Source organism: Xiphias gladius, chromosome 19 (assembly GCF_016859285.1).
Source record: "Xiphias gladius isolate SHS-SW01 ecotype Sanya breed wild chromosome 19, ASM1685928v1, whole genome shotgun sequence".
Lineage (NCBI taxonomy): Eukaryota > Metazoa > Chordata > Actinopteri > Istiophoriformes > Xiphiidae > Xiphias > Xiphias gladius.
The window spans coordinates 21,043,173-21,068,677 of NC_053418.1; the positions used below are offsets into that span (position 1 = coordinate 21,043,173).

The 25,505-nt window shown below is 40.8% G+C and overlaps 1 protein-coding gene across 1 annotated transcript; it reads right to left on the minus strand.

Moving 5' to 3' along the window:
* Positions 1-1,565: 1,565 nt before the first annotated feature.
* On the minus strand, positions 1,566-23,697 carry LOC120805380 (rapamycin-insensitive companion of mTOR-like). Its single transcript, XM_040155574.1, is given in 38 exon segments — positions 1,566-3,140; positions 3,222-3,360; positions 3,476-3,599; positions 5,220-5,372; positions 5,542-5,748; positions 5,849-6,108; positions 7,937-9,044; positions 9,228-9,457; positions 10,209-10,315; positions 10,481-10,573; positions 10,723-10,810; positions 10,935-11,044; positions 11,205-11,283; positions 11,406-11,482; positions 11,853-12,017; positions 12,222-12,348; positions 12,498-12,697; positions 12,812-12,947; positions 13,054-13,100; positions 13,187-13,288; positions 13,979-14,144; positions 14,379-14,479; positions 14,734-14,814; positions 15,072-15,138; positions 15,229-15,319; positions 15,579-15,666; positions 16,145-16,227; positions 16,345-16,388; positions 16,390-16,410; positions 16,864-16,931; positions 17,294-17,463; positions 17,605-17,731; positions 18,309-18,372; positions 18,618-18,749; positions 19,069-19,133; positions 21,745-21,842; positions 23,414-23,461; positions 23,587-23,697. Coding segments are annotated over 38 exon segments (5,196 nt in total). The 5' UTR covers positions 23,636-23,697; the 3' UTR covers positions 1,566-3,059.
* Between the last annotated feature and the right edge of the window lie 1,808 nt (positions 23,698-25,505).

Below are 25,505 nucleotides of genomic sequence, written 5' to 3' on the forward strand. Positions count from 1 at the left end.
CAGTGGGGCTGTTGACAATAACACAGAATTGTGCAATATTTCTGAGCAATGCAAGAGTAGGCTATTGCACAGAGGGTCAACCTTCCTGTCTCAGCAAATAAAAAACTACACATCTCTCTTCGCAAGTGCTGCAGCTGGGCAAGATTTTTTTTTCAGTTGTGGAATTATCTGACAGGACAGAAAGTTGACAAATGTTTTGAATTAGTCATTTTGTATTTTTTTTATTGAATGTGATTATTTTGTATGTGAATACTTAACATTAGCACTGTTTCGAGTGATTTAAAATAACTCACACTCCAGCATTTCATATGATAGTTTCTTCAATTGTAGTATGATGCTATTGCTGTAAAAGAGCAATCAGTAAAAAAATATTAAATGTTTTTATTATTTGAATAAATATCCTTATTGAAAACATTTGGCATTATAGTTTTCCTTGATAGGTGTTACAATGACAAATAGGGAATATTGGGCTTGCAGAAATGTTTACTTGGTTATGACGTTTTGAATTTGCTGTTTCAGTGCGCAAAACATATGCACTCACTTTTTCTTTCCCAAGGATTCTTAAAAATTCTGTAGATTGCTTTCTTTAAAATTTGTATTTTATTACATTGGGGAAAGTACAAATGCTCCTTCAAGTACAGAAGTATTAAAGAACTAGTTTGGGCTCAAAACTCTGTACTTTTTCTAATGCAATAAAAAACAAAAAATGAAGGGAGCATTCTACAATGTTGTGAGTCCTTGGGAAGCAGAAATTAAATGTATTGTTTCCCTTATCACTAATTTAACTGATCGCCCCATAATGTTTTATTTTCTATCTCCAATTAATTGATTTGCTATGAGGCAGATAAAGTCCTTCTCTCACCTTGCACTGGGTTTGACTTTTTGACACGAAGGTTTGGTTTTAATTCTGAGAAATATTATTTGTATTATTTTTCATATTTTTGGATTAGGCTGCCCCAAAAAGAACAGGGATTGTTGCAGCCAAGTTAGTGTCTCCCGAGTATGTTCTTGAATTGGAGCCTCCTGCTCTATATGTTGCCAGCATATGCCGTCCCTGGATCAAACCGAGTCTGTATATACTGTGCATGTAACAAGTGTACCAAAGTTGGAGTCATTGCCCTTTTTTGCAAGGATACAGTACACGATAAACTTGAACATTAAGAAATTGCATGTTTCTATCTTTAGAAAGAGGATTTTAAAGTAGTTCAATTATATGATACCTCCATCCTAAAAACATTTAAACATCTTGACACAATCTAAATGTGAGTTTCTTCAAAGAAAAATATTTCTGCAGTTTCAGACAACAGGACATTATGACATCCCCAACAAATGAGTAAATTAAGAAAAAAGTTACAAATGAAAAATGACAGAAAATGGAAAGATATGTCAAATATCTTGGGTATTTCAAATTTTGTTTTATTAACAATGCATCCCTTTGATAGGATTGTATGTTTCTTTAGGTCATCAATGCCCCCAAAAACATACTGTACACATTATACAAGGGAAACCACGATTCAGGCAAAAAAAAAAAAAAAAAAAAAAAAAAAAAAAAAAATCTTTTTAAATTATAATACAGTCTTGAGGAAAAAATATAAATAACTTTTTTTCTTCTCTGGTTGAGCTCACTCTATGGTACAGACATATAATAAATAGATCGGATCTGACATCACTCAGCTGATCTATGAATCATCTCTCTATGAGTCCATTTTTGTAGCAGCATTATAGCAAAAACAAGCCAATGGAAACAGAGACCCTGTTTCCCTGGTAACCTTTTACAAATCCTTTAGTCATCGCAACCCCCCCCCCCATCTCAGCCAATGACAGACAGTGATATTGCATTGTGGAGACAGATTCAGGGGTAATTATATTCCTACAATGTAATGGCAGCATGTAATGGCAACCTATTTTTAAAGTTTTACAAGCAAGAAACGCGTTAAGGTGACGTTACAACTTTGCCATGCTTGTTGCACATGCAGTGGAGGTGAAGCACAGAGGTAAGAAGGCATAGAGTCGGGTAGCTACAGGGCTTAATCCAGGTTTTGGAAACGTCTGTCAGCAGAGTTTGGTACTAAATCTGTAATGAATCATTCTACAGATAACTTGTACAACCGAGCATTTTTCCAAAGATCAACCCGCCTATTGAGAAGCTTACTATTAATGCAATGGCTGAAGAAAAATATTAAAGGTCCTAAGGAAGTAAAGGATGGTATAAACTAGCATCAAATTACATGCTATTCTCCTCATGTACTGTGTAAGGGTGGCATATATAGTGCTTTAGAAAATACAATACTAGTGATGTTTGATTGTCTGAGATACAAGAAATAGAAAAGTAACTGGCTGTCTGTGCTGACAAGAGGCTACAGGTTGTAGGAAGTGGTGAGGCAAGAGAAGCAAAAGCACATATCTGGCTAGAACAGATCATAGGTTGGGGTGGGATATGAACCAGGAAGGCTCCAGATACATTTTAAAAACAGCAGGACCCCTCTGTAGTGTTTTGTTTCGTTAGGAGAAAAGAACGCAGGGTCTGGCGAGGAATCACTGGGTAGACACAACAACATGCCTTATTCATTTCATTACAGAAAAACACCACCTCTGGAAAGAGATAAAATGTTGATAGAATTTTTTCTTTTTTTCTTTTAAACACAGCGTGAGTCTTTGTCTTTACGATCCAGCTTGTCCTTAAGCATTATATTGATGTATTATTGAGTGTTGCTCAAGATTGCCAACCCATCTGAAAACAGTATTTGGTTAAACTGCTCCCCCTTTTTCCTGTTTAAAAAAAAAAAGAAAGTCTGAGACAGCATTAGGCGTGCTGGGTTAAACTTTGTTTACAGATACTGACGTTCTTTGTTTCCAGCTCGTATTTGCTAGAAGAAAAGGTGACTGATGACCACCTCCTCCTCCTCCTTGGCTATGGTACTCTGTTTGAGCAACATAAACATGCTGAATGTTTCCCCATCCTTAGAGCCATAACTTAATTTCTCTCAGTCTTGCATTCGTTCCATGTTTGTAGGGTGGCAGGACCGGGACTGTGCAGGAACACAAAAGGGGGAGGAGGATCAGGATTCTGTAGGAGGGTCAACATCCTCTTCGACAGGTTTTGGTAGCTTTGTCAGGATTGCCTCTGCTTCCTCATACATCTGAAAAAGAGAAAAAGTGATTGAATACATCTAAAAAAGACTTCTAGAAAACGTAGGGGAGGTGGTGGTATAATGTCTTACTGGCATGAATTGCACATCCTGGAAGAGTTCCTGTATGAAACGTCTTGAGGTCAAGCGAAACATACAGTGGGCTAAGAGGTGAGAAACCTCGGAGTACAGGCAGATGTCATCGAACGCATACGGAAACTTCTCCTTTATCCTAAAGAGAGTGGGGAAATTTAACAGGCCTTTAAAAAGCAGCTTCTATTGTTCTGCTACTGTTCATGCATCTAAAAAAACTGTATATATAATAAGAAAGAGAAAAAGAGCATTACGTCAGTAGTCCTGTTTCATGGCCTTTGGTTCCTACAGAGGAGCTGAGGTTGATGATGAGGCGGAGCACCTCCTTCCTCAGCAAAACTCGAGAGGCGGGGCCATCTTCTGATATTGCCTTTCCGGCTGAAGGACACATAGGATTAAATATTCAATATTCACCACAATAGATACAATAAATCTGTGATAAAGCAGTACCACTGCTTAATAAATATTTTCCTTATTCCGTCTTCATTTTCTTTTTTCCTCATAATGGTTTGTTCTTGTCAAGTGGGCCTCACTGATTTTTAACTCTGTAAATGATATAATTCCAACGATATAATTAATTATAATTCCAATGATAAATTTTGTCAAATATTTCAGGTGGGCTTAAAATATATCGAGTAAAGTCATGGTGTGTTGGGCCGCTTTGTGCTTCAGCCCTTTCTCTGTTCCTTTTTCTAGATTAAGATTTGTTTAGTGCACTGTCAAGCACAGAACCAAACTGTAGCTACAAATGATACTACTTTTATACTGCGATCAAATATTGAGGAAGGATTTTTTTTAAGCCATGAAAATTGTTAAATTCTGATGTTGTGGCATATTTCGGGTTATCCGTCTTGTGTCGTTGTTTCTTATTGTCTATCTTGGCAAGGACACCCTTAAACAAGATTAGGGGGTGGCTGTGGCTCAGGAAGTGATTCGATCCCCAGCTCCTCCAGTCTGCATGTCAAAATGTGCTGGGGCAAGATACTGAACCCCAAAATGCAGGTGCAAGTATGTGTATGTATAGAAAAGCACTGTGCAATTGGATGAATGTGGCATGCAGCGTAAAGCGCTTTGAGAGGTCAATAAGACTAGAAAAGCTCTAGTCCATTTGCCATTTAATAGGTCAAAACCTAGTATGTGGCTGGACCAACCTTTCTGTTTGCTTCTCTCCTACTCTCTGTGCTCAGTAATTCAATGCAGCCGAACTCCCAATAAAGCTGTTCTCATTTACATGTTATTCTATTTCTGTTTACTGTTGTCATGCACATCTGTGTCAACTGCCGTGTGATCAATTGAATGAGATGCATAAACAGGAGTGCCTGAGGAGGGAAAGCCCAACCTCGTGCTCACAGGGGAACACTGGCGACTCTCCTCTATGGAAAGTAGATAAGGTTTGTCCAAAAAGCCGCTACATTTGTTGCTAGGTGCTCTCGTGAAGAATAGTCACTAAAAGGGTGTAAAAGTCTGTAAATGTAGCGACACAGATGCTAAGTTGTCAACACTGCCGGTAAACACCCCCGATGATATATTTCAAACTCTTTGCGCATATTCATTTTATAAGAGGAATGACCAATGGTGTAATGTCAGCAGTCAGTCAGTCAGTCAGTCACGGATATCTGTGTTTAGAAGGCTGGACTCACTGTTGCAGTCCAGCAAAAAAAGGGATTTTTAATCTAATAGAGGCTTTCCTGGTTAAATAAAGGTGCAATAAATAAATTAAATACTAAAAAAGGGATTGTGAGGGACCAACTACGCTGAAGACAGATCTCAGACTGAAGTCTTAGTCTTTCAAATTCATATTTCATTTACACATTTTAGCCTTATAGTAGTGACAGTGAAACTGAATTTAATATGGTGAAAATATTAAACAAACTCATATTTTGTTGTGGAAAAGTGAAAGAAAAGTTTTATTGAGAAGATAAGGGAAGGAAACAATAATTTACTAAACAATTTTTTTTGTATTTAACATGATATCCTGCATGTTGTGGTTATCCTTACCGATGACAATGTCACCAGGTGTGGGGGTGCTACAGATAGAGCCTTGTGACACAGCAGCGTCGCTGCAGCCTGACACCCCAGAGAATTTGGACTGAGGCATCACCTCCAGACGATGGCCGCTCTGGCCCCCCCATGACGGGAAGTCCACATAGTCTTTCAGAAAAAAAAAAAAGAGCATTTGTTATATTCTGCACTGAGTTTAAAGCATGTCCTTGTGAATGAGTGAATGAGTGTGTGTGTGTGTGTGTGTGTGTGTGTGTGTGTGTGTGTGTGTGTGTGTGTGTGTGTGTGTGTGTGTGTGTGTGTGTGTGTGTGGACTCACCCGTCCGAGGGTGAGTGCTGTTGATCTGTGGCTGTGTGGGGTATCCGAGGACAATAGCTCCTACACAGTAAAGGCAGTTTTCTTCAGTGTGATCCTGCAGTCCCGTCTCCTCTGAACCCACAGTGTGGTTCTGGGTGTCACCTCGGCACACAATCAGCTCAGAGATACTGAACTGTTGCTTCAGTATTGGGACAGCAGGGCGGTCACCTTCAGAGGAAAGAACCATAGTAAGCACAAGCACACAACAACCAATCTAATTCAAAATCTCACATATTTGTCATTTAATCAGAAACAAAGTTGCATTTACCATCTCCATCGCCAAAGAGAAAGCGTTTTCGCTCTTCGGACGGCGGGCTGATCCTCTGCTGAAAGTAGGCTGAGTCTCTGATGTGGAACATGTCATTGATGTCCATGGGCAGTGCTAGGCCAATGTAGTCATCATTGCACCCAAAGGTGGCGCTAGAGACCATAGAGCGCACTGAGGAGCAGCGGTGCAGGGTGCTTTGGTTGATGGGACTGAGTAGTTCCTCTTTATCCAGGGAGGCAAAGCTCAGAGCTTTCAGAAACCTAGGGAGGGCAAGAGGAGAGGTGCGTGAGAGGATCTGGGGGGAAAGACTGGGACAGAGAAGGAACATGGGGAGTAAGTGAAAAAATTTTGGATAAAAGCAAAGAGACAGAGACTTAGTGAGGAGAGAGTGAGAAGGACGTTGGGGATCACAAAAGGTTCTAAAGCCCGAGATACTGTAGCAAGCAGCTACAGGGCAGCAGCCACAGGTAAACTCACAGCAGAGACCACACGTCGATCCAAAGTGCGATAGGGCTGCCTTCAGGCAATGCCAAATACCTATTAGTATAGCTTTAAAAAACACTAAAGCACCCAATGACCAGTTGTCTATAGCTTCACACTGAAAAAGTAGTTCATACAAAGTTCTTATAAAGGGTCAAAAATAATTTGTGTCCTTGAGAAAAAAAGGAGTCTATCAAATATTTTGATTATTGATTAATCACTTAATTAATTTTTTTACTAGCAAAGATGCTCAACATTCGCTGGTTCAAGCTTCTAAAATGTGAGGATCTGCAGTTTTATATCACTGACTATCTTTGGGCTTTTGACAAAACAACAAATTTAAAAAGTTCATCTTGGCCTCTACAAACTTGCGACATACTTCCTTTCCTGTTTTCTGACATTTTGTAGGCTAAGCAATTAATTAATCAAAACTATTTAGACAAAAAGGTCACACAAAACTAACTATTTAGAATACGTTGATACACATTTGTCGCTATTTTCTTTCATTTAATAGACCAAACCATTAAGACATTAATCAAGAAAGTAATTCACAGACTAAATTTTCCCTCATAATTTCTATAGATTGTGATTTAAGTGCCATGCAGGACGGATGACCTATGACCTGAAATTGAGTAAAATGACCTGAGTAAAATACTTCACAGTGAATGTGAAGTCAGAGTTTAATATACAGTGAGAATTAATAACCTGTGTGCTTGGACTTTGACACTTTGTACTTTTGTGTCACAGCTAGAGCATATTCTCAAACATTCCTCAAACTCGCTGACATGTTTCCTCATCTTTTGGTCCTAGGTAAATTTCTCCACCCACCTTTTTTTTTTTAAAAAAAACATACATGAGCACAGGAAACTTACAATCACTGGTTCAAATGCAGTGAGTTGAGCTAAGTTGTTGAGCAGTGACTTAACAATGAAAATCCATTTTATACTGGAACTGACAGTAGAGCCACGTCTATATTGTGGCAGTTATCTACACATGTGTGCTGCTTATACCTCTAAGAAGGGTTACAGCTCCAAGAGGCGGGAACAACCAGCAACTGACCAGTCTACATGGGGCTTACTCACACTACAGGGCTACAGGAGTCAAAGCAATGACAAAAAAACTGTTGGCATAGAGTTATAGTTGCTACTAAGGTAAAAGGAGCAAGGACATATTTGTCTGGATTGGTTCTAGAAGCTATGTCTCTACTACGGAGGACACTGGGTCGGTCCACCCACCACGGTACGAGTGTTCTGGACAGCCTGCGGTATGGACTTAAGACGCTGGGTTCTGGACAGGTACCCCTCCTATCTGACATCCTGACAGACATAGCAGAAGGTGCACAAAAAACACACCCAACAGCTGTCATAGAAACGTTAGATAGAAAACAAAACTGGCAAATAGCTGCTTAAGCTACAGTAGCACAAAATTGAGGAGGCATGTTTTGAGTTCTCTCTACACTACATTTATCCTTCTAATCATGCAACGACAAACATTTCATTCGAAAAGAGTAATAAACAAATTCATGTAGTCAAAGGAAAAAAAACATACATTCAGTTGCAGCAATGTAAGCTTTCTGTCATACGGTCCCTGTAGCAATGGTTGATTTACCTGCGAGGTGTTAATCTGGAATCCAGGCTGCCAGTCTTCATAGTGATGGTGTCGGTGAACAGCACGTCTTTGGCAGGCGAAGCCAGCGCTTCACTGTGAGACAAAGACGGGTGTATCCTCTGCTGCTGCAGCCTCTTCAATGTAGCATAGCCCAGCGCGTCTCTTGGGCTGGTGTACATGAAGCTGCAGTCAGCCAGGCTCTTGATGGTGGTTACTGAAGGAGACTTGAGAGACTGAGCTCGGCGAGGGAGAGTGTGCGAGGAGCCAGGGGGTACCAGAGAGACAGTGGAGGACTTAGACGTTGACATGTGGTTGGTCTGAGCCTGGGGGGTGAAGGAGGAGAGCGTTTTGACAGTCTTGGCAGACACCACTGTGTTGAGGCTCACACAGTCAGAAGAGTCTGGTTCAGGTTCGGGATGCTCGGGGTTCCCAACGGTCTCCCTGGAGGGACTGGAGCTCATTGAGCTGATGCCGCTGGTTGTGGTGTCCGTGTTAAAGCTCTGACTGCGGCTTTTAAACTGAGTACCTCCGCCGCCTCCTCCACCCCCTCCTACGTTGCCTCCACTAGAAGAGGAGCCGACATCTCCTCCTGCCAGACGCTCTCGGCTGCTCTGCTCCCTCTCTCGGCTGGGGTGCTCCACAGCCCCATGCCCTCCTAGACCACTTAATCCGAGGCCTGAGCCTCCTCCTCTAACCAGCCTTCCATCCACAAGCTGCTCCTCAGAGCCCCCCCTGGTCCCGACAAAGGACGTCTCCAGGCTCACTGTTGGACTCTTCGGCATTCCTCTGCCATTATAAATGGGGGTGAAGACGTCCCCCTGGTTTGGGCTATAGACTGAGGGTTCTGTTACTGTCCTGTTCCGCCTAATACTCCCCGTCTTGAGTTCAGTTGGGGTGTGAGAGCCTGACGGGGTCTTGGGGTCACTGGTGGAGCGCAGCTTCTTGCTGGGAAGGGACAAGGAGTTGAGGAAGCGGTTGCGAACGAAGCGTGTGGAGGCCAGGATGGTGAAGGGGCTGCGGTCCTTGACTGGTTTGGGGTGTAGATAGAAAGAGGGCTCGTCTGACTGGTCCAGAACATCACACTTGTCATCGTCCAGGATGTACATGTCTGAAAGCACAAAGAATGAATTAAGAACACAAAAGAAGCAAAACAGAGCTAATGTCTATCGTAACTGCCGTCAAAAATACCTGATTACTATGATGGTGGAACATCATAAACAAAACTGGTGGAGTTTTTTCAATTGTCTACAAATGTGGCAATAACGCACAGACAAAATCAAGTCCTACGTACTTGGCTGAGACTCGCTCTCGCTGTTGTGGCGCGAGCTGGTGGATTCAGAGTTCAGACTGAGTGTGCTCGGCACCGAGGAAAGTTCAGAGGTCAGCTGTGTGTCAACCTCGTCTGGAGTGACAGGCCACAACGTCCTGCGACTGTGTCTGACTGCATCCCAACCGTACTGCTTCAGCACCTCACAACCTTGCCTGGTCTTGGAGATCACACCCAGCACATAAACACATGTCCTGTGGATGGGAGAGGACCTTTAGTAAACATATGACTCTATTCTGTTGAGCCATTATAGTCTTTGAGAAATATTTCCCATTAATTTCTTTTGTTGGAGAGATCTTTGAGGTCAACATAATTAAATGGACTGCATTTATAATTCAGCTAATTAAATGTACCTGAATAAAAGACAAACATGCTGCTTCTTTAAAATTTGAAGGGGCAGCTGAAGTCAAAATCTTTATTTCACAGAAGTTTGGGCACCTAAACTGAATCCTTAATACTGGATGAGCACAGTATTTACCACATCACTGTTGGGATAGCAAAGCTGGTGTTAAATCTGTTGAAAATGCTTAAAATACTCCTAATACTTCTGACCTAATACTAGAAATTATAAGAAAAATATCTATAGGAAATTGTAATTTAAAAATTAAAAAAAAAAAAATGCAGAAATTCAGGTGAAAATTGAGATATTTTTAGTGACACTGAGGGCTTGCCAATCTGCAGCATCATAAGCAGCTTTTTATTGCATTTTTCTCTTAGCTGTTTCTTAGAACAATTATATTTTGAGCTGTCCTCGTCACCAGAAAATCCTGTTTATGTGTCAATATTGTGTTCTTGCAGGAGAAGACAAAAAAAATTTCTAGAATTGTGAAAATAATGTGAATAATTGTGAACATCAGTTTAAACGGATGATGTGTACTTCTTTAAAAAATAAAATCAGGGCAATTTTTGGGGAAAACTGGTGAGAACTACAAATGACAGGCTTACCCTCGTACTGACAGCACCTCACAGTGCTGAGCCAATGCAAGGATGTCAGGGATGACATTCTCCTCCTGCAGGAGATTCAGACCCCAGTTTGAAGAGCCAATGTTGCCCTGCATGGAAAACAACACACATCACCAGTGCCATCTCCTTTTAACTTCTTCTTCTTAATAATAATAATAATAATAATAATAATAATAATAATAATAATAATATTATTATTATTATTAGTGACAGGGTAACTGAAGTGGCATAAATTGATAGCAAGTGTTACTGACCAGTGCCCAGAGAGCAGCCTTCAGCTGTTTAATGCCCTCCCAGGTGTCCAGCATCGGGGAGCGAACTGTGTAGCTGAGGTCAGGAACCACACTCTGGAAGAGAAAGAGAAAGACAGATGTTAGGAATAAAAACTAAATCTGGGCTAAACCTGGACAACCCACTGCTCCCCAGAGAAACAAATGTAGGAAGTTAAAAGGAAGAAAGAGAGCAGTGTGCAGTTAAACCAAGAAAAAGGCTTTACCTGAGACTCCAAGAGATGACAGCCTGTCTTATCATGAACCAGCTGACCATACAAGTGAACAGGGAGATAGACATTTGGTCTTTGTAACCTGGAGACACAACCAGAGCAATTAGGGGAAAAAACGAACAAAAAACACAATTTGCAGCACATCATGTGGCTTGTCATATACTGCTGAGCAACAATCCATACAGTCTGTAAGTCAAGCTTCTCACCTTTGGTTGCTGCGTCTGACATAGTTGTCTCCATCAACAGGTTTGCGGTAGGTTGTTAGTGCTTCATTGAGCTGTTCCTCTATCAGGTCCACATACTTAAGATTGTATTCCTGCATATACATAAGAGATTTAGGTCACAGAGTAAAACTAAAACTGCTGTTCATTTGTGGTCTTATTATAAACTAGTAGCCAAATTAATTTAAAAATTATTACAAATTTTTTATTGCAAATCATTGTTTATTTCGCTGCCTGCCAATATGCTGATAATACCTTCTGCCATTTATCCAGCTGTTTGCTGACATAACCCCTCTCATTGAGGTAGGAGAAACCTTTAGGAATGGACAGGAACCTAAACAGCAGAAACAAGATGTACAGTGTATTTAAGAGGGGATGCGAAATGCCGCTGGACTACAACATATCGAATACTTTGAGCCATGTCTGGTAAGCAGTGCGGATTTGGTAAACACTCACCTGAGGAGCAGCAGGAGGCCTTTGTCTCCCAGGTGGGACAGAGCTGGTTTCAGCTGGATTAGCGCATGAAGGTTGGCCTGTGAAGCAGCGCGACATAACAGGTCAGACAGCAGGAAGAATGGACACAACGCCAACGTAAATAGACACAGCTCATATCCAAGTAAATCCATCACTTTTTTCTCTGCGGCTTTAGATATCCTATAAACTTAAACAAGTAAAATCAGATTTTTTATACTGTTCTTGGAGCAAAGGCTGTATTTCCATGTGCTTACTTAACTGACAAATAAAGCTGAGCATTCGTGTACTTTCCATTGCAATCCCCTGCTTTACATTCAGTCAGTTTCTCACACCCTCGCATATGAGCTAGGCAGAAGACCCACAGCCTTCTGTTGGTCTGCCGATGATCACTTCTACTGTGCTGACTGTACTCTAAGCGATGCATGTCACCTTGTCCTCGCAGGCCTCGTCCAGTATGTCCAGCGCCTCCATGGACACAGCCTTGCTGTGGTCGTGAAGCTGCGTGACCAGCAACTCCATGCCCCAGCTACTGAAGAACTCCACGCCCGCACGCAGCAGCACACGGAGGTGTTTGGTGGCATACAGCCTGCACGTCTGCTCAGTGAGACAAGAAGCGTTGTGGGAGGAAGAGGCGGCATGGTTATTGTAGTCCTTGTAGAGAGACACTAGTTTTCAGTATATTCTGCATTTTTAGCTACAACTAAATATACTTTTTGGGACACAGATGAGTACGAGGAAATTGCATGTTTGAGATGTATTTTTATGTTCGTGTGTCTAATGTTCTTGTGGTTGCCTTACATCAGTAGCAGCAGTGAGGATCTTGGAGAGGATCACTCTGGCCAGGCCGTCTCTGCTGTAGTCCAGTGTGGATACAGCAAGTTTCAGCACTGCATCCTGGTTCTTCACAGAGCACAGATTCAGCAGGCTGCAAATACAGAAAAAAAGTACAAACATTACACTGGGTTGTTATTGGGACCTAGATGAAATGTATCTTTTGATATTTCATCTAAGGAACAAACACGTCTGAGATTCTTACACTCTATGGGCCTGGGAAAGCTTCGAAAGGCTACTCACCACTGAAACAGACCACATTTCTCCAGCAGTTTGACTCCCTGTGGGTGTGCAGAGAGTGTCCCCAGGAATAGGAAGTAGTGTTGGCTGAGTGTGGTGAGCAGGCCGTTACTCTGCAGACAGCGTTCGGGCTTCAGTCCTGAGGATGAGGAGAGCCACGACACCATGTCCCTCACCAGGTCCTCCAGGTAACCCTGGCCATCCTGGTGACAAGGGAGAAAAAAAAGAGAGAGAGTCAACAGGAGAGGCAATTTAGAAAATGACAAAAGGTAAAAAAGGAATGTGCGTGTCTGTGTGTTCGTTCACACTTCTCTAACCTCATCCGAGTCCATGAGGAACTCAACAAACTGACAACCAACCACAGTGAGTTGTCTGGCCTTAACGTGATCCAGCGCCAGCCCTGCGTACAATTTACTACTGGGCTTATAAAAGTACAGCAGCCTCCGCACAAACCTGCATCACACAGAAAACAAAGAAGCATTTAAAACAAGATGTCGGAAAAGCAAGTCAAAAATTTAAAATATTGCGGTGGGTTTTCGATGATATTAAGAGGTCTTACTTGTGCATCTGTTCATCTTTGTTGTTCCTGAGGTTTACATTTGGCCACTGGGAGAGGAAAACAACATTTAAACATTAGACAGGAAAAAGAAGTTCACAATGGAAACTGTGGTGCTACATGAGAACAGCCTGACCTTAAGGATGGTGGCAATAAGCAACCAATTCCACTCCAGGTTCTGCTTGTGGTTGAGAATGTGACTGTCTCTCAGGTTCATCATCAGTGCTTCTTCTGTGTCCTGAGAGACAGAAATCATTGATTTTACAATATGATAAATAGGAGTTTGTTGATTTGTTGTTTTCACTGTGCAAAGTTAGAAAGTGCTAATTACTATTCACTAATTCTTTGCGCTGCAAAAACTGTATTCATTTTATTTATTCATTTCATCTGCCTTGCTTAAAGCAAAGAGCGACAGTTAGCCTAGTTCTGTCAGAGTTGCTTTCTAATAATTTTAAAGCTACGTCATTCACACATGTATCTTGCATATTTAACATATTGAAAACAAAAATGAGACGTAGTGGTGGTTTAAACAGCATTTAGTATACAATTGAAGCCATTTTCTGACTAACAGCTGGCTGCATACGGCCTGCTTTGATACTTCACAACCGCAACATCCAGGTCATTCTTGGATGAAAAAATTTAACATGTAAATAAAACCATTATGGAGGCGAAACAAGGCATTTTTTTCATATTTGATGGAAGCTACTGTATCCGTTTCCCCTTTTTCAGTGTTTGTGCTAAGCTAATCTAAATACACCTCAGGTTCTGTACTGAACACACAGAGATGAAATGGATATCCAGTGTGGGTAAGATGGCTAATAAGCAAATATCCCAAAAATATTTCTTTAAACCACCTTGATAGGTTGTTGTGGCACAGAGTGTAGCTAAACTTAAAATCTAGAATCTGAGAAAGGACGTTCATATGTACCTTAATGACATAGATGTCCCTGTGGACGCGTGAGTGTGACTCTCTGCGGTTAGGTGAAGACACAGACTTGCGGATGATGTGGTCCAGGTAAAGACTGTGTGGTTTCAAACCTTTCTTCTTCTTCTCATGGAAACGTTTCAGATTGTTGACTGCTGCACTTGCCCGACTGGAACATACACAACAATAAACATCTGTGATGCCACCCCCCCCTAATTTTTTTTTTTCCCAAAATTTTAACACACATTGATAATATGTTATATTTATAATTGATTTCTGGAAGTGTATTGTGTTCACTGGTAAAAGAGCACTACTGATCAGAGAAAAAGAGAAAGAGAAGAAAGTAAACAGAAACTTTGAAGTTCTGGGAAATAAATATGTGTGTGTGACAGCGTGTACTCACAGTCGTTTCTCCTGGGGGATGTCAAAGGAGGCTGCCATGTTGATGAGGGTTGGAAGGCAGTGCAGGTGGTGACTGTGGGAATGAGGAAGGATGGTGTTTGCCTAAACATGAGAGAAGCGGGTGGAGAAAAAAGCAAAGATGCATAACGTGTTAGAATCACAGTAACTCAGTTGTGGCTGGTAGCTTTTCAAAATTCAAAAAATCTTCATTTGTTTATTTTTTGCAGTGACACATAAGCCCAAGCATTTGGGGCTTTTTCAGTGTGCTAGATTTCAGTGGCAAAAATAATTTTTTTTCCCCCTAGTTTTCCAAATATGCCGTGTGTCATAGATACTTTCCCATTTTTTTATATTACCATGTGCAGTAGTTCTCCCAACAGGATGGTAGCTCTGACAGCGAGCTGGTCATCGCTACTGGTCACAACTTCAACAAGACCCTACAAAGAGAAAACGAAGAAAAGAAAGAAGGTTATGGCTTCAAAGCAACATTCACACCATGAAGGTGGTGTTGCAGAAATGTAATTTAAACGTGTGGTGTAAAATTGTAACACAGTAAAATCAGAAAAACAACGATGTGTGGGTCGCCTGAAAAACATTAATTAGTAGTGAGTGCCAACTGCAATATGAATCAGCTCTTAAATGCAAAGATCTAAATAAATAAATAAAAATTAAAAAAAACACTGTATCAACTCACCTCCAACAGCCCACTGGTGATGAAGGCAGACAGGACAAATCCCAGGTAGTTGTCCATCAGATCAGGCCTAATGAAAAAAAAAAAAATCATTTAATGGCTCATGAAAACACTGAACTGACAGCAGTTTTTTCAACCTATTCCATTTCTACTCTCTCACCTTGAGCGGGCCCGATGGGGTAGGATGACTTTGGCCTCAGCAGCAACAAACCCATCAGAGAGTCTCCAGGTGTCCTGGAACCTGGCAGGGTCTGAAGGAAGAAAGAGCAAAGATTAGCTTATACTGTGTGTGAGTAAAACATATACTTATTTGGGTTATAAAAGTACCAAAGCATTATAGTTAATAAAAACTTTGGAGTATGCTTTTTGTCATGACCATTCAAGACCACATAGCCAAACTGCAATTACATATTAAGTACTGAATGTAAAAACACCCAAATTTCTAGGTACCAAGATACCAGGATGAAGTATAAAAATGAATGCTGATCATACAAAAGATGTTTCACTCACCAACACTTAGAAGAGCTTCTGTGAAGTCTTGGGTTACAATGGGCACAGGGAGCCTGAATATCTCATATAACACCTCCAACAAGCCTTTCTGCAGGCCAAATTACATTGAAGCGATCAGATACATACACGTTGGACATGGCACAAAGTACATTAAGCAGTGGTGGAAAGAAAGAGCACTTCCAATACCCTAATGTTACTGTAACACAATGCTCTAAAGGCTTAAGGGAGCCCTAGTTTCACTGTGAATCCACACTAAAGAGAACAATAATATCTGCAAGCACTTGATGTGTTGATCTGATTTGATCACTCTTGTGCCATGACAAATATATCTCGCTCTGTGCTAGACACAAGTGAAAGCCTGCTTGGTTCTCCATCTAACTACAGCTGCAGTAAGATGAAAGATAATGAGACAAAAAGTTCACAGGCAAGAGATTTACGCATCAGTAAGGTCTTGGTTCCTAGGGTAGCAAACAAAAGCTAGAAACCGCTTTTAAATCCACAAACTTCCTGATTAACTCAGACATTTTTTTTTTATATATCTGGTATGCAGCTGTTTCAATACTCACCCTAACTTCCATATTTGGTATGCAAAGTAAGCCAATTAAAGACTGGATTCCAGAATTTCCAGCCTTGCATAGGTTGATAATCCCTGAGTAACAAAAAGAGACAAAGGGGCACATTTAACTCATGATATCCTCAAAACGAAACACATTTTATATGAAAACAACCTATTCACATACAATTATCACTAAATCTAAGCCCTTACCAGACCAGGAGCGAAAGGCTGCCACTATGGCCATTCTGCTCGACAAAACGGGCCTCTCTGTCTTCCCTGAAAACATGAAAACACACACACAGACACACATTAATAACAGGGCACCGTGTTCCATACTCACAACATCGTTATGGTGTCTCTTTGCACAGAGCATTGAGAAGCATTTCAAAAAGGTTCAAACTACACCACAAAGGCAAAACATCAAAAGAAGTCAAAGAGAATCAATAAAAGATCTTTTTTATATAAAAGCACATCTTTCAGAGTGACTTCAAGGATTGTCGTGACATAGCCTGCTTCACATCCTCAGGCAAGTCATTCTGGAGTCAAACAGCCCTGATAACAAGGGTCATATCACAAAAACACTATACAAACCCTCAACTTTCTCAACGCATGGTGTTACCAATATAGGAACACAGCAAACAGTAAACAGAGGGAAATGTCAGAACACTATCTTTGTGTCTCTACTGTAACAGTAACACTCTTCATACCCCCCCCCCCACACACACTCACTTGAGTTGCCCTTCAGCCGTGTCTGCGTTGTGACGGTAGTGAAAATCTGTGAAAGGGGCGAGGATTTGCTGGAGGACAGAAGGCACGCACACACAAAAGATGGATGAGTACAAAATACAACAGACTTATTACGTGTAATTAAGGGAACGCATCCTCAAATATTCCCACCAAACATCGTGCAGTAATAATTAACCTGCTATAGATCTCATATGACATCCATGTGGATATAATGACAGCCATGATGAGATGCCTCTGTCCCGGGTGTCTGTTATTAGACAATGAGGCTTTGGAGAAGTGTTGTAACTGATTACTGTAAGCTCCATGGGAAAGAGACGGGCAACCTACGGCTGTTAATCCTTACTGGAATGAATCCCAGCACACTGGCTCGTTTGTATACAGCAGCTTTCTCTGAATTCATATCTATGTGTACCTCCAGCTCGACGTCAATACGCACGTACTGACGGGTACGCGGGTGGTTGAGTAGATGGAGAACGGTGGTGATCAGTGCTTCATTGATGCGACTCAGTTGACAGTCAATCACACTCTTCAGGATGGTGCTGAGGCCTCCTCTTTTGGCCACCACCTCTGGGTTCTTCAGGGCTGCACATGCAACGAGTCGGCAACAAAGAAACATTAGATGATTTTTATACTTCTTTCTCACAAATTATGTATTTGACAAGGTTCTTCTGTCTATGAACACAGCAACTTCCTGAGGGCTCCGAACAAAGGCCAGGCACTCACCTAGCTCACATACGATGGCAATGGCCGCACGGACCATGCGGTCTCTCTCCTGTAGGCCATCAGTGCCCACAGCAATGAGAGAGTTTGCGATAGAGGTGGGAAATAGCATTGCATTGACAGTGATAATCTACAGGGAGAGGGAGAAGAGAGAAACATGAGTCATCAAACAAGTTTGGACAAACAACAGGCAAAAAATAACTACAAGGTTTTTTATGGGCACTTTTTTCTAGGACTCTAAAAAAAATGAAGATTAATTTTAGAAATGCAAAAACAGAACCTGAATGTATTCTGAGGGTCACATATCTCAGAATTTACAATATATGAAGTGATACAGAAATATATTTTATCAAAGGACACCAGGCTATATGTTATGAACACAGGGGTTATGTTACTGCCTGCATGGCCAATAGTCCTTTCCTGAAACCAGAGCTTGACTCTGTGTGTGCAAGTGCGCGTGTGTATGTGTGAAGAAGGTTTACAGTAAACTACAGAAAGAGCTATAAATAACCTTGCCTGCAGACTCGTGCAAAGTGTCCACACACTGACACTGCAGCTAACCCAATGATCTTTCTGGTGGCACTGTGCTGGCGCTAGGGCTGAGCTGTGAGGGCAGAGGGCAAATTCCCCCTCGTGACATGACACTGACTCTACAAAAATGAATGGCCGTGAAGGAATGGAAGTAAAAAATTTGCATATTATTTTACCTTTCGCACTAATCTCAGAGCCTGAGTCCTCTCCCCCTCATTGCTCTGCTGGATGTCAATGCATCTGAAACAACACAGAGGCATTATTAGTCATGTCCTTTTCTTTTTACCACAGCCAGTTAAAAGGAGAAAGATAAACATGTCAACAAAAGAAAACTAAGTATGACTGAAGCATAACACTTCAAAGGACCTAGCAAATGTCTGGACAAATGAAGGGACTTCCTGTAAAAAGGAATATGCTTTAACCCACAACAAGGAAAGTCAGCCAGATGGCACTTTTCCATCTGACTGGTCAAAGTGGGATCTCACCTGGCTATTAAATAGTCCACTTGTAATCTGAGGACCTTCTGCAGCACGCTGGTGTCTCTAATGAGGTAGCGGAGCGCCCGCAACCCTGCAGCACGCACTTCCTTGGCCTCATTCAATAGAGCTAGTCGTAGACTAAGGGTTAAAAAGCAAACACTTAGATAAGTCCAAGTTTGTAAAAGGAGCATGGCAAAAGATTTACTAAGACTTTACAAACTATTGTTACTTTCTGAATTCTTTCATAAGCATAATGATTTCTGAAGTTTTTTAAATGAAAAACTCATCAAATTAATGTTCCAAATGCAAAATATCCCAACTGATTGTCAACTGGGCCTTACTAATCAACAGTTTCACTTGGCTGCATAAATAACAGGCCAATGAATTGGAAAAAGAGCACATCAATAAAAAGTACACAGTGTACAATCAGTAACTTATGGCTGCTGACAACACTTACCAAATGATGATTTCTTCATGTGTAAATCCAAAGTTTTCCTCACGGTGGCTAATGCTGCATAGCAGCTGTAAAACAGAAATAGAACAAAAAAAAAAAAAAAGATTTGATTCATAAAAGCCCTGCATTAACATGAGTTTAAGGATAAAAGAAGGGAGTTCAGTGTCACCAAAATGGCATCATCTTTCACCTGAGACACCCACTGTTTAACAATATTTGAGTCAAAGAGGAACCAAACAGCACAACACTTTCCTGCAGCGATGCAGGTGTGTTTTAGTGTTTGAGTTGTCCTTTACAGACTGATTCATTTGGAGTAGATGAATTGTGAATGGATAATGTTAAACTTTCACTGGTGGTAGATGGAGGTTATAATTACAAAAGCATTGGGGCAACACATTCACAGGTCCAGTACACGGTGCTGGCTTTTGTCACCTCCACAATTTGTTGTTTATGAGACCATCCACTTGTAGGGGTTGGATATATGAATATAGTGGGCAAGAAAAGAAATTAAGCAATAGGGTGACTAATTCTATTGTATTCTTCTTTCCACAGCCTGACAATTTGTTCCTCTATTTGTGCACCCTACCAGGCCCGGCAAAGGACCCTGTTTTCAGCATATATATCCAATTTTAGCAGTTCCTTCACCACAGGTCATACATCATTAACAGGGGGCCACACACAGCTGATGTATACAAGATTCAAATTTTAGCCAAGGCTAACAACAGCACAGTCTAGAAAACACATAATATGCACAAAGCAATGAACTCCTTGGGTGAAGGATGCTGCCATTTTGGATCTGCCACCTTTCTTATGGGCACCCTGAGGCACCCAAGCACTACCAACAAAGCAGAGCTACTCCAACACAGTAGTTCAGTCTACCTCTGTCTATCCTGAGGCAGCATCAACAGGGAATCAGATGAGTAAATTAAACTCGTAATTTATGTGTGAATTGTTTCTTGAAGCTAGACATAAATCTCCTCTCTCCTTCATCATAAACCAAAGAGAAGAGCAGGAGGAGTGATGGAGCAGGATGGGATGGGTGAACAGAGGCATGGTGAGTTTTAAACCAGCTGTGATGTCAGAGCCCAAGCAGGCAGGAGGAGGGGAGAGAGGAGTTGGGGAGAGGGGCATGTGACACTCTCCGAGGGGATTAGGTCACCCTCCCTGTCCTGGAACCCTTATATGGAATCAGAGGCATGGTGCTCTAACAGACGTATACACACGGACACACACACAAGTCATGGCTATTACCCGCCTGTCAGTTGTAAACAAGACAGTTAGGTGTACGGATTACAGATGCACAACTCAGGCCCACACTCAACCTTCAGCCTACTATACTGCCAGCTGCACAGCTACTTTCTGAAGGCCAACACACACTGGCTACACGGCCGCCAACAACTGGTCAAAATATGTCCATGAGAGACAGTCAGAAATTGTTTAAGGCAGCACGTCACTCAGCAGAAATCAGCAAACAACTAAATGTCTAGTGCACAGGGTTGGTGAAATGGACAGTTCTGTATCTGGCTTTGACATTTGTGTGGTGTGACCATGACCATGTGATGGTGAGCAAAAGCAATGTGTTCAGAGCACAAGAAACTTTTCCCCTCATACTTAGCTCTCAGTGTTGCAAGTCACTTTCTACACCCCATTATTCCTGTTCAAAATAACAGGAAGGCTCAAGACTATTCCACTATGTGTTGGGTGAAAGGCAGAAAAACACCCTGGAGAGGTCACTAGTTCAGCACAGGGCTGACACTAGCCATGTCCATAGTAAGAAAACCACTCAAATCTAAAAACACTGTGAAAACAACTTCCGTCTAAACTTGCTTTTAAAGTGTTTTCAAAAGGTTCTCTATAGCAGCGCAACACTAAAAGAATAGTAAAACAATTAAATCTCAAATTCTTCCTTCTTTGTGCCTTTGCAAACAATACATTTGTGCATCACAGCCAGCATCTACTGACAAGACAAGTGGGACGGACAAAGCCCAGTTATTCAGTTTGGTCTAAGCATTTTAAATCTCTTCTCTGGTGACTGCTGAAATCCATGATCACTTGTTTTGTGTGTCAGTTTTGCTGAACACAATTTAGTTGGTCTCACTGACATATGAGAAATTTGGAAGCACATCATACATTATGTACTAGAAAATCTTCACTTTTACCATCAACATTACAGTGCAAAACTAGAATAGAACATAGAATAAAGTTGGGAAAAATGGAGATTTTAGAACTGAGAGTTTCTCAGGTTCATAAGAACAATAAGCAGACATAAAAAATCTCAGGTTTCAAAGTCAGAGCGCTGCTCTTGATCCACATTAGGTCAGAGTGTTTTCCCATCCCTAGAGCTCCTGTTACATTCACTGTCAGCATCACAATGACAGGCACAGCTAGGCCTGCTGGCACGAACACCCGAGAGGAGAGGATCAAGGAGAGGTCAGTGATGACACGACAGAGGAGTGGGAGCACAGCTAGTGAGTCTTTACAGACAATCCTTAAACCGTGAGTCAAGCTTCTTAAAAGCTGTATGTTTGTATCCGCAGCTTTAACAGGATTTTCATGTTGGTTTTTAGGAGAGAACAACCCTGCAGCTTTATTACTTTCACCAATTCTCAGTATTGTCAACACTGCCTCAAGTAACAAATAAAACCCTGGGCTAAAAGCATCATAACTTGACAGCGTTACCTTTATGAAATTGTTCAGGTGACCCAGTTTTCGCATGTTACTGACTCCATGCGGTCTTGCCACATTTTGAAGGATTTCACGGAAGTTTTCTGATGGTTCTGCAGGAGAATGAAAATGAAATACAATGTAACTAAGACAAGCATTAAGTGATATTGCCACAATAACAATCGATGAACTGTATTTTATATGTTGCAGGAAGGAAGTTGGTTTAGCTGGTCAAACTAAAATTGTGTGTACAGTCAAAACAAGGTCTAGACAGTAAAAGCAAGACTTGAGCGGGGAAGTGTTTTCCATTTTCAGTTCCTTTCAGCTATTATGTAAATACAGAGTAAACAAGTTCAAGACACTGCATTTCAACAAAAAGATAAATGCCACAGAACTTATGAATACACCAGCTTAACAAACTGCATACAATATTTCTCCTCAGTACAAAAATTAACTATCATTAACTTAAACACATGAAAAGACAAGAGCTTCAAAATATTGGACAACTGAAATTTGTTTTTGTAACACTGAATTTATTCTATCTAAATTAGTACAAAATGTACAAATGTTATTTTACTCTGTGATATTAGATTTGATGAAATTAAACACACAGTGATAATCATTTTCAGCCAATCTTAGGGTAAGATATAATGTTGTATAAGTGTATCAGATATAGCCTGAGGTCCATGAACTGACAGGGCAGTGATACGCATATGCAATAGTATCTTGCTTTGGGTTGGTTTAAGCTTATGTCCAATGTAAAAATGTGCATATGAGAAAAACATTGCACAAGGACTTTGCATAGGAGTTTTGAGCTTGATGATTTTGGAAGTTTTGGGCACATAAGGTTTAGTCTTCAGTTTTGGGGTTGCACAAAACTCATGAGACACACAACCATAATGTTATGGGCCACTTACCCTGACCTAAAAACTAAACTTTACGGTTGACCAATATCAACCTGAAAGTTTAGTTTCCTACGCATAGTATATTTTGGAAATTCACGATAAAACAGTTGACAGATTAAGAGCCCCCACCCCACCACGCCATCGCCCATATCAATAGGACTAACATACTGTCGGCTTCTTGTGCTGAATTCATCTGACATTTCAGGTGCAAAACAACCCTGGTTCGCACGGTTTTAATACAACCAGTCTGGGTCCCTAAGACACGGAGAGAGAACTAGTATGCAGTGTTGCTGCTGGAGGAGTAGATCTGACCAGCCTGTGCAGCTGTGTATCAGAATGCCACTAGAAAAACCACCCTGCGCACTCTGTGTTGTCTAATTGCTACTCAGCTAACAGACGTGAAACCCAATTTCTCCTCCAGCCAGCAATGGCCAATGCATGACTACAGCACTTATGGCTGGTAGGCTAAATAACAGGCTATCTTACCCACTCACACTAACCAAAACAACAGACCGTCGTCATGGCTGGTTAGCTTTGGCAGCTAGCTATGGCTAACTCTGCTAGTTAGTTAGCTAGCTGCCGCCTGTTATTATGATATCGCTGGCAATGCTATAAGACGAAACAGAAAGGGGAAAGTGGCAGCATAACAACAGCACTGAAAGGACAAGTGCACCGACTAACTGGATTTTCACTTCACAGGGCTAATGTTTGCAGAAATACCCCTCATCCATTTTGAACAATAATCGCTTTCAGGGTGATGTGATGAAGCCTCTGCTTACCTCTGGTCAGATCCAGCGGTACGTTCTCCTCCCCGCTGTCATTCCGACCTGTCAGAAACACACATCGCGCACATGGTGAGGGATCACGCAAAGGTCATCACATGGCTGAGAAAATGTATTTTTGCAATATCCTGCTATTAGAGATACCGCTGAATCGAGTTTTTCAGGCTTACCTCGCATCCGAAGACTCCGGATAGGACGGCCGCGGAAGCTGGCCGCCATGTTTCCAGGAACATACACAACACCGGAAACTTCGCGGCTTCTCGCGAGAAAACAGACGACTGATGGGGTTGGCGACATAACTGCAGCAGGCCTGCCACAGACCTAAGATCAGCTGTATCCTCCTTAATCCCCCCTAACTATATTACAGATAAAACATACATCTGACCTGGCGACTGCATTATGGTCGTTAAAGAGAGCGCTGTTTAACAGCTCAGCATTGAATAGTTTTGGTTCTCATCACAGATATAACATTAATATTTAAAAGAGAGGTTAATATAAACTTCACCACATCCAATAATTAGTTTATTGTTGAACCAAAAAAAGTAATATTAAATTTAACAGTAAACCTATGCATCAACAATGAATAAACCATACACAAGGAAGTGATCAGTTTAATATACAGACAAGTTGCTTAAATATATAGCGATGATTTTGCATTTTTCTCCATCCAAATAATCTACCAGCCAACACACCCACCGAAGGTAAGCAAGCAAGACAAGTCCCTATTACACTGGTAACTGGTAGCTCAGCACTGCCACATTTAATAACATGCAGTGAAAGTTTCTATTAAAGGTTGAAACATTATATTCACCAAAATCACGTATTAATAATAAATCATGTAGTACATGTATGAATGGATCTTTTACTGACCATGCTTTTGGATCCATCAAATGCACCGTACTCTTCAAATCGTCACCGTCATTATTGTAGATTAGTCGATTTCATAGTTACAGTCTGTAGAAAAAAAAACTTTTTTATTATTCATAGTAGGTTTTTTTCTTTGAATTTCTTTGAATCCTAATGAATATCTGTCCTGCAGTGGTGGAAGACGTACTCAGATCCTTTTACATGAGTAAAAGTAGAAATACCACAATGTAAAATATGCACCATTACAAGTTAAATTCCTGCATTCAAAATTTTGCATAAGTAAAAGTACGGAATTACTTGTCAATGTAAGTAAAACATCAAAAGTAAAAGTCCCTATTATGCACAATGTCCTCTTTCATAATGTTATATTGTTATGTATATTATTGTTTTATTTTTCCTGATGCCTAAATGTGTAAGCAATATTTAAATATTGCAGCTAGTCATGGTAGAGCTAATTACAGTTGTATGGCTTAATATTTAACAATGAATCCTGTTTTATAAAATTATCATGTTTTTTATGTAAAGCAATAACCTGCAGAGTTACTACTAAATACAGCTTTGAAATAAAATGTAGTGGAATAACAAGTAAAACATCTCCCTCCCTAAAAATTGTATTTAATTACAGCACTTGAGTACATTTACACCACTGCTGATGGTAGTATTTTAAGTCACCAGAACACACCCTAATTGATGTCACCATAAATATCAAGCCTATGTAAATAATAATCAGAACTTAAAATACTGTCGTACAGACACAGACATTACATGGTGCAGCAGTTTGATAAAAAAATTTTATTTGTAGTAAGCTACAGTAAAAAACTAAAGTAAATAAATCCCTGGAAAGAGTCACAAAAGTCTCAATATGTATTTATTTCATCAACATTATTAGCTATCAAAAGGCAGAGCAGGACTAATATCACCTTGACCTCCACAGGGGTTTTAACGGTATGTAAGAGCAAAAAAATATTAGGTAAAAATGTTCAGATAGCTGACATACTATATTTACCTCCATCTGTGGTAGGTTGTGGCAGAAGAGAAACTAATAGGAGAAGAAAAAAAAAACTTATGAAGATTTAGTTTGGAATGGTTAAAACAGGCCAGAACACTGTATATTTAAAAGTTTTAAATTAAGTTAATGGACAGGATATCATAAACAATTGCAAAAATTGTTGTCTTAGAGTTAACTTAACACTTGTTTGACTCTCAGCCTCAACAAAAAGTG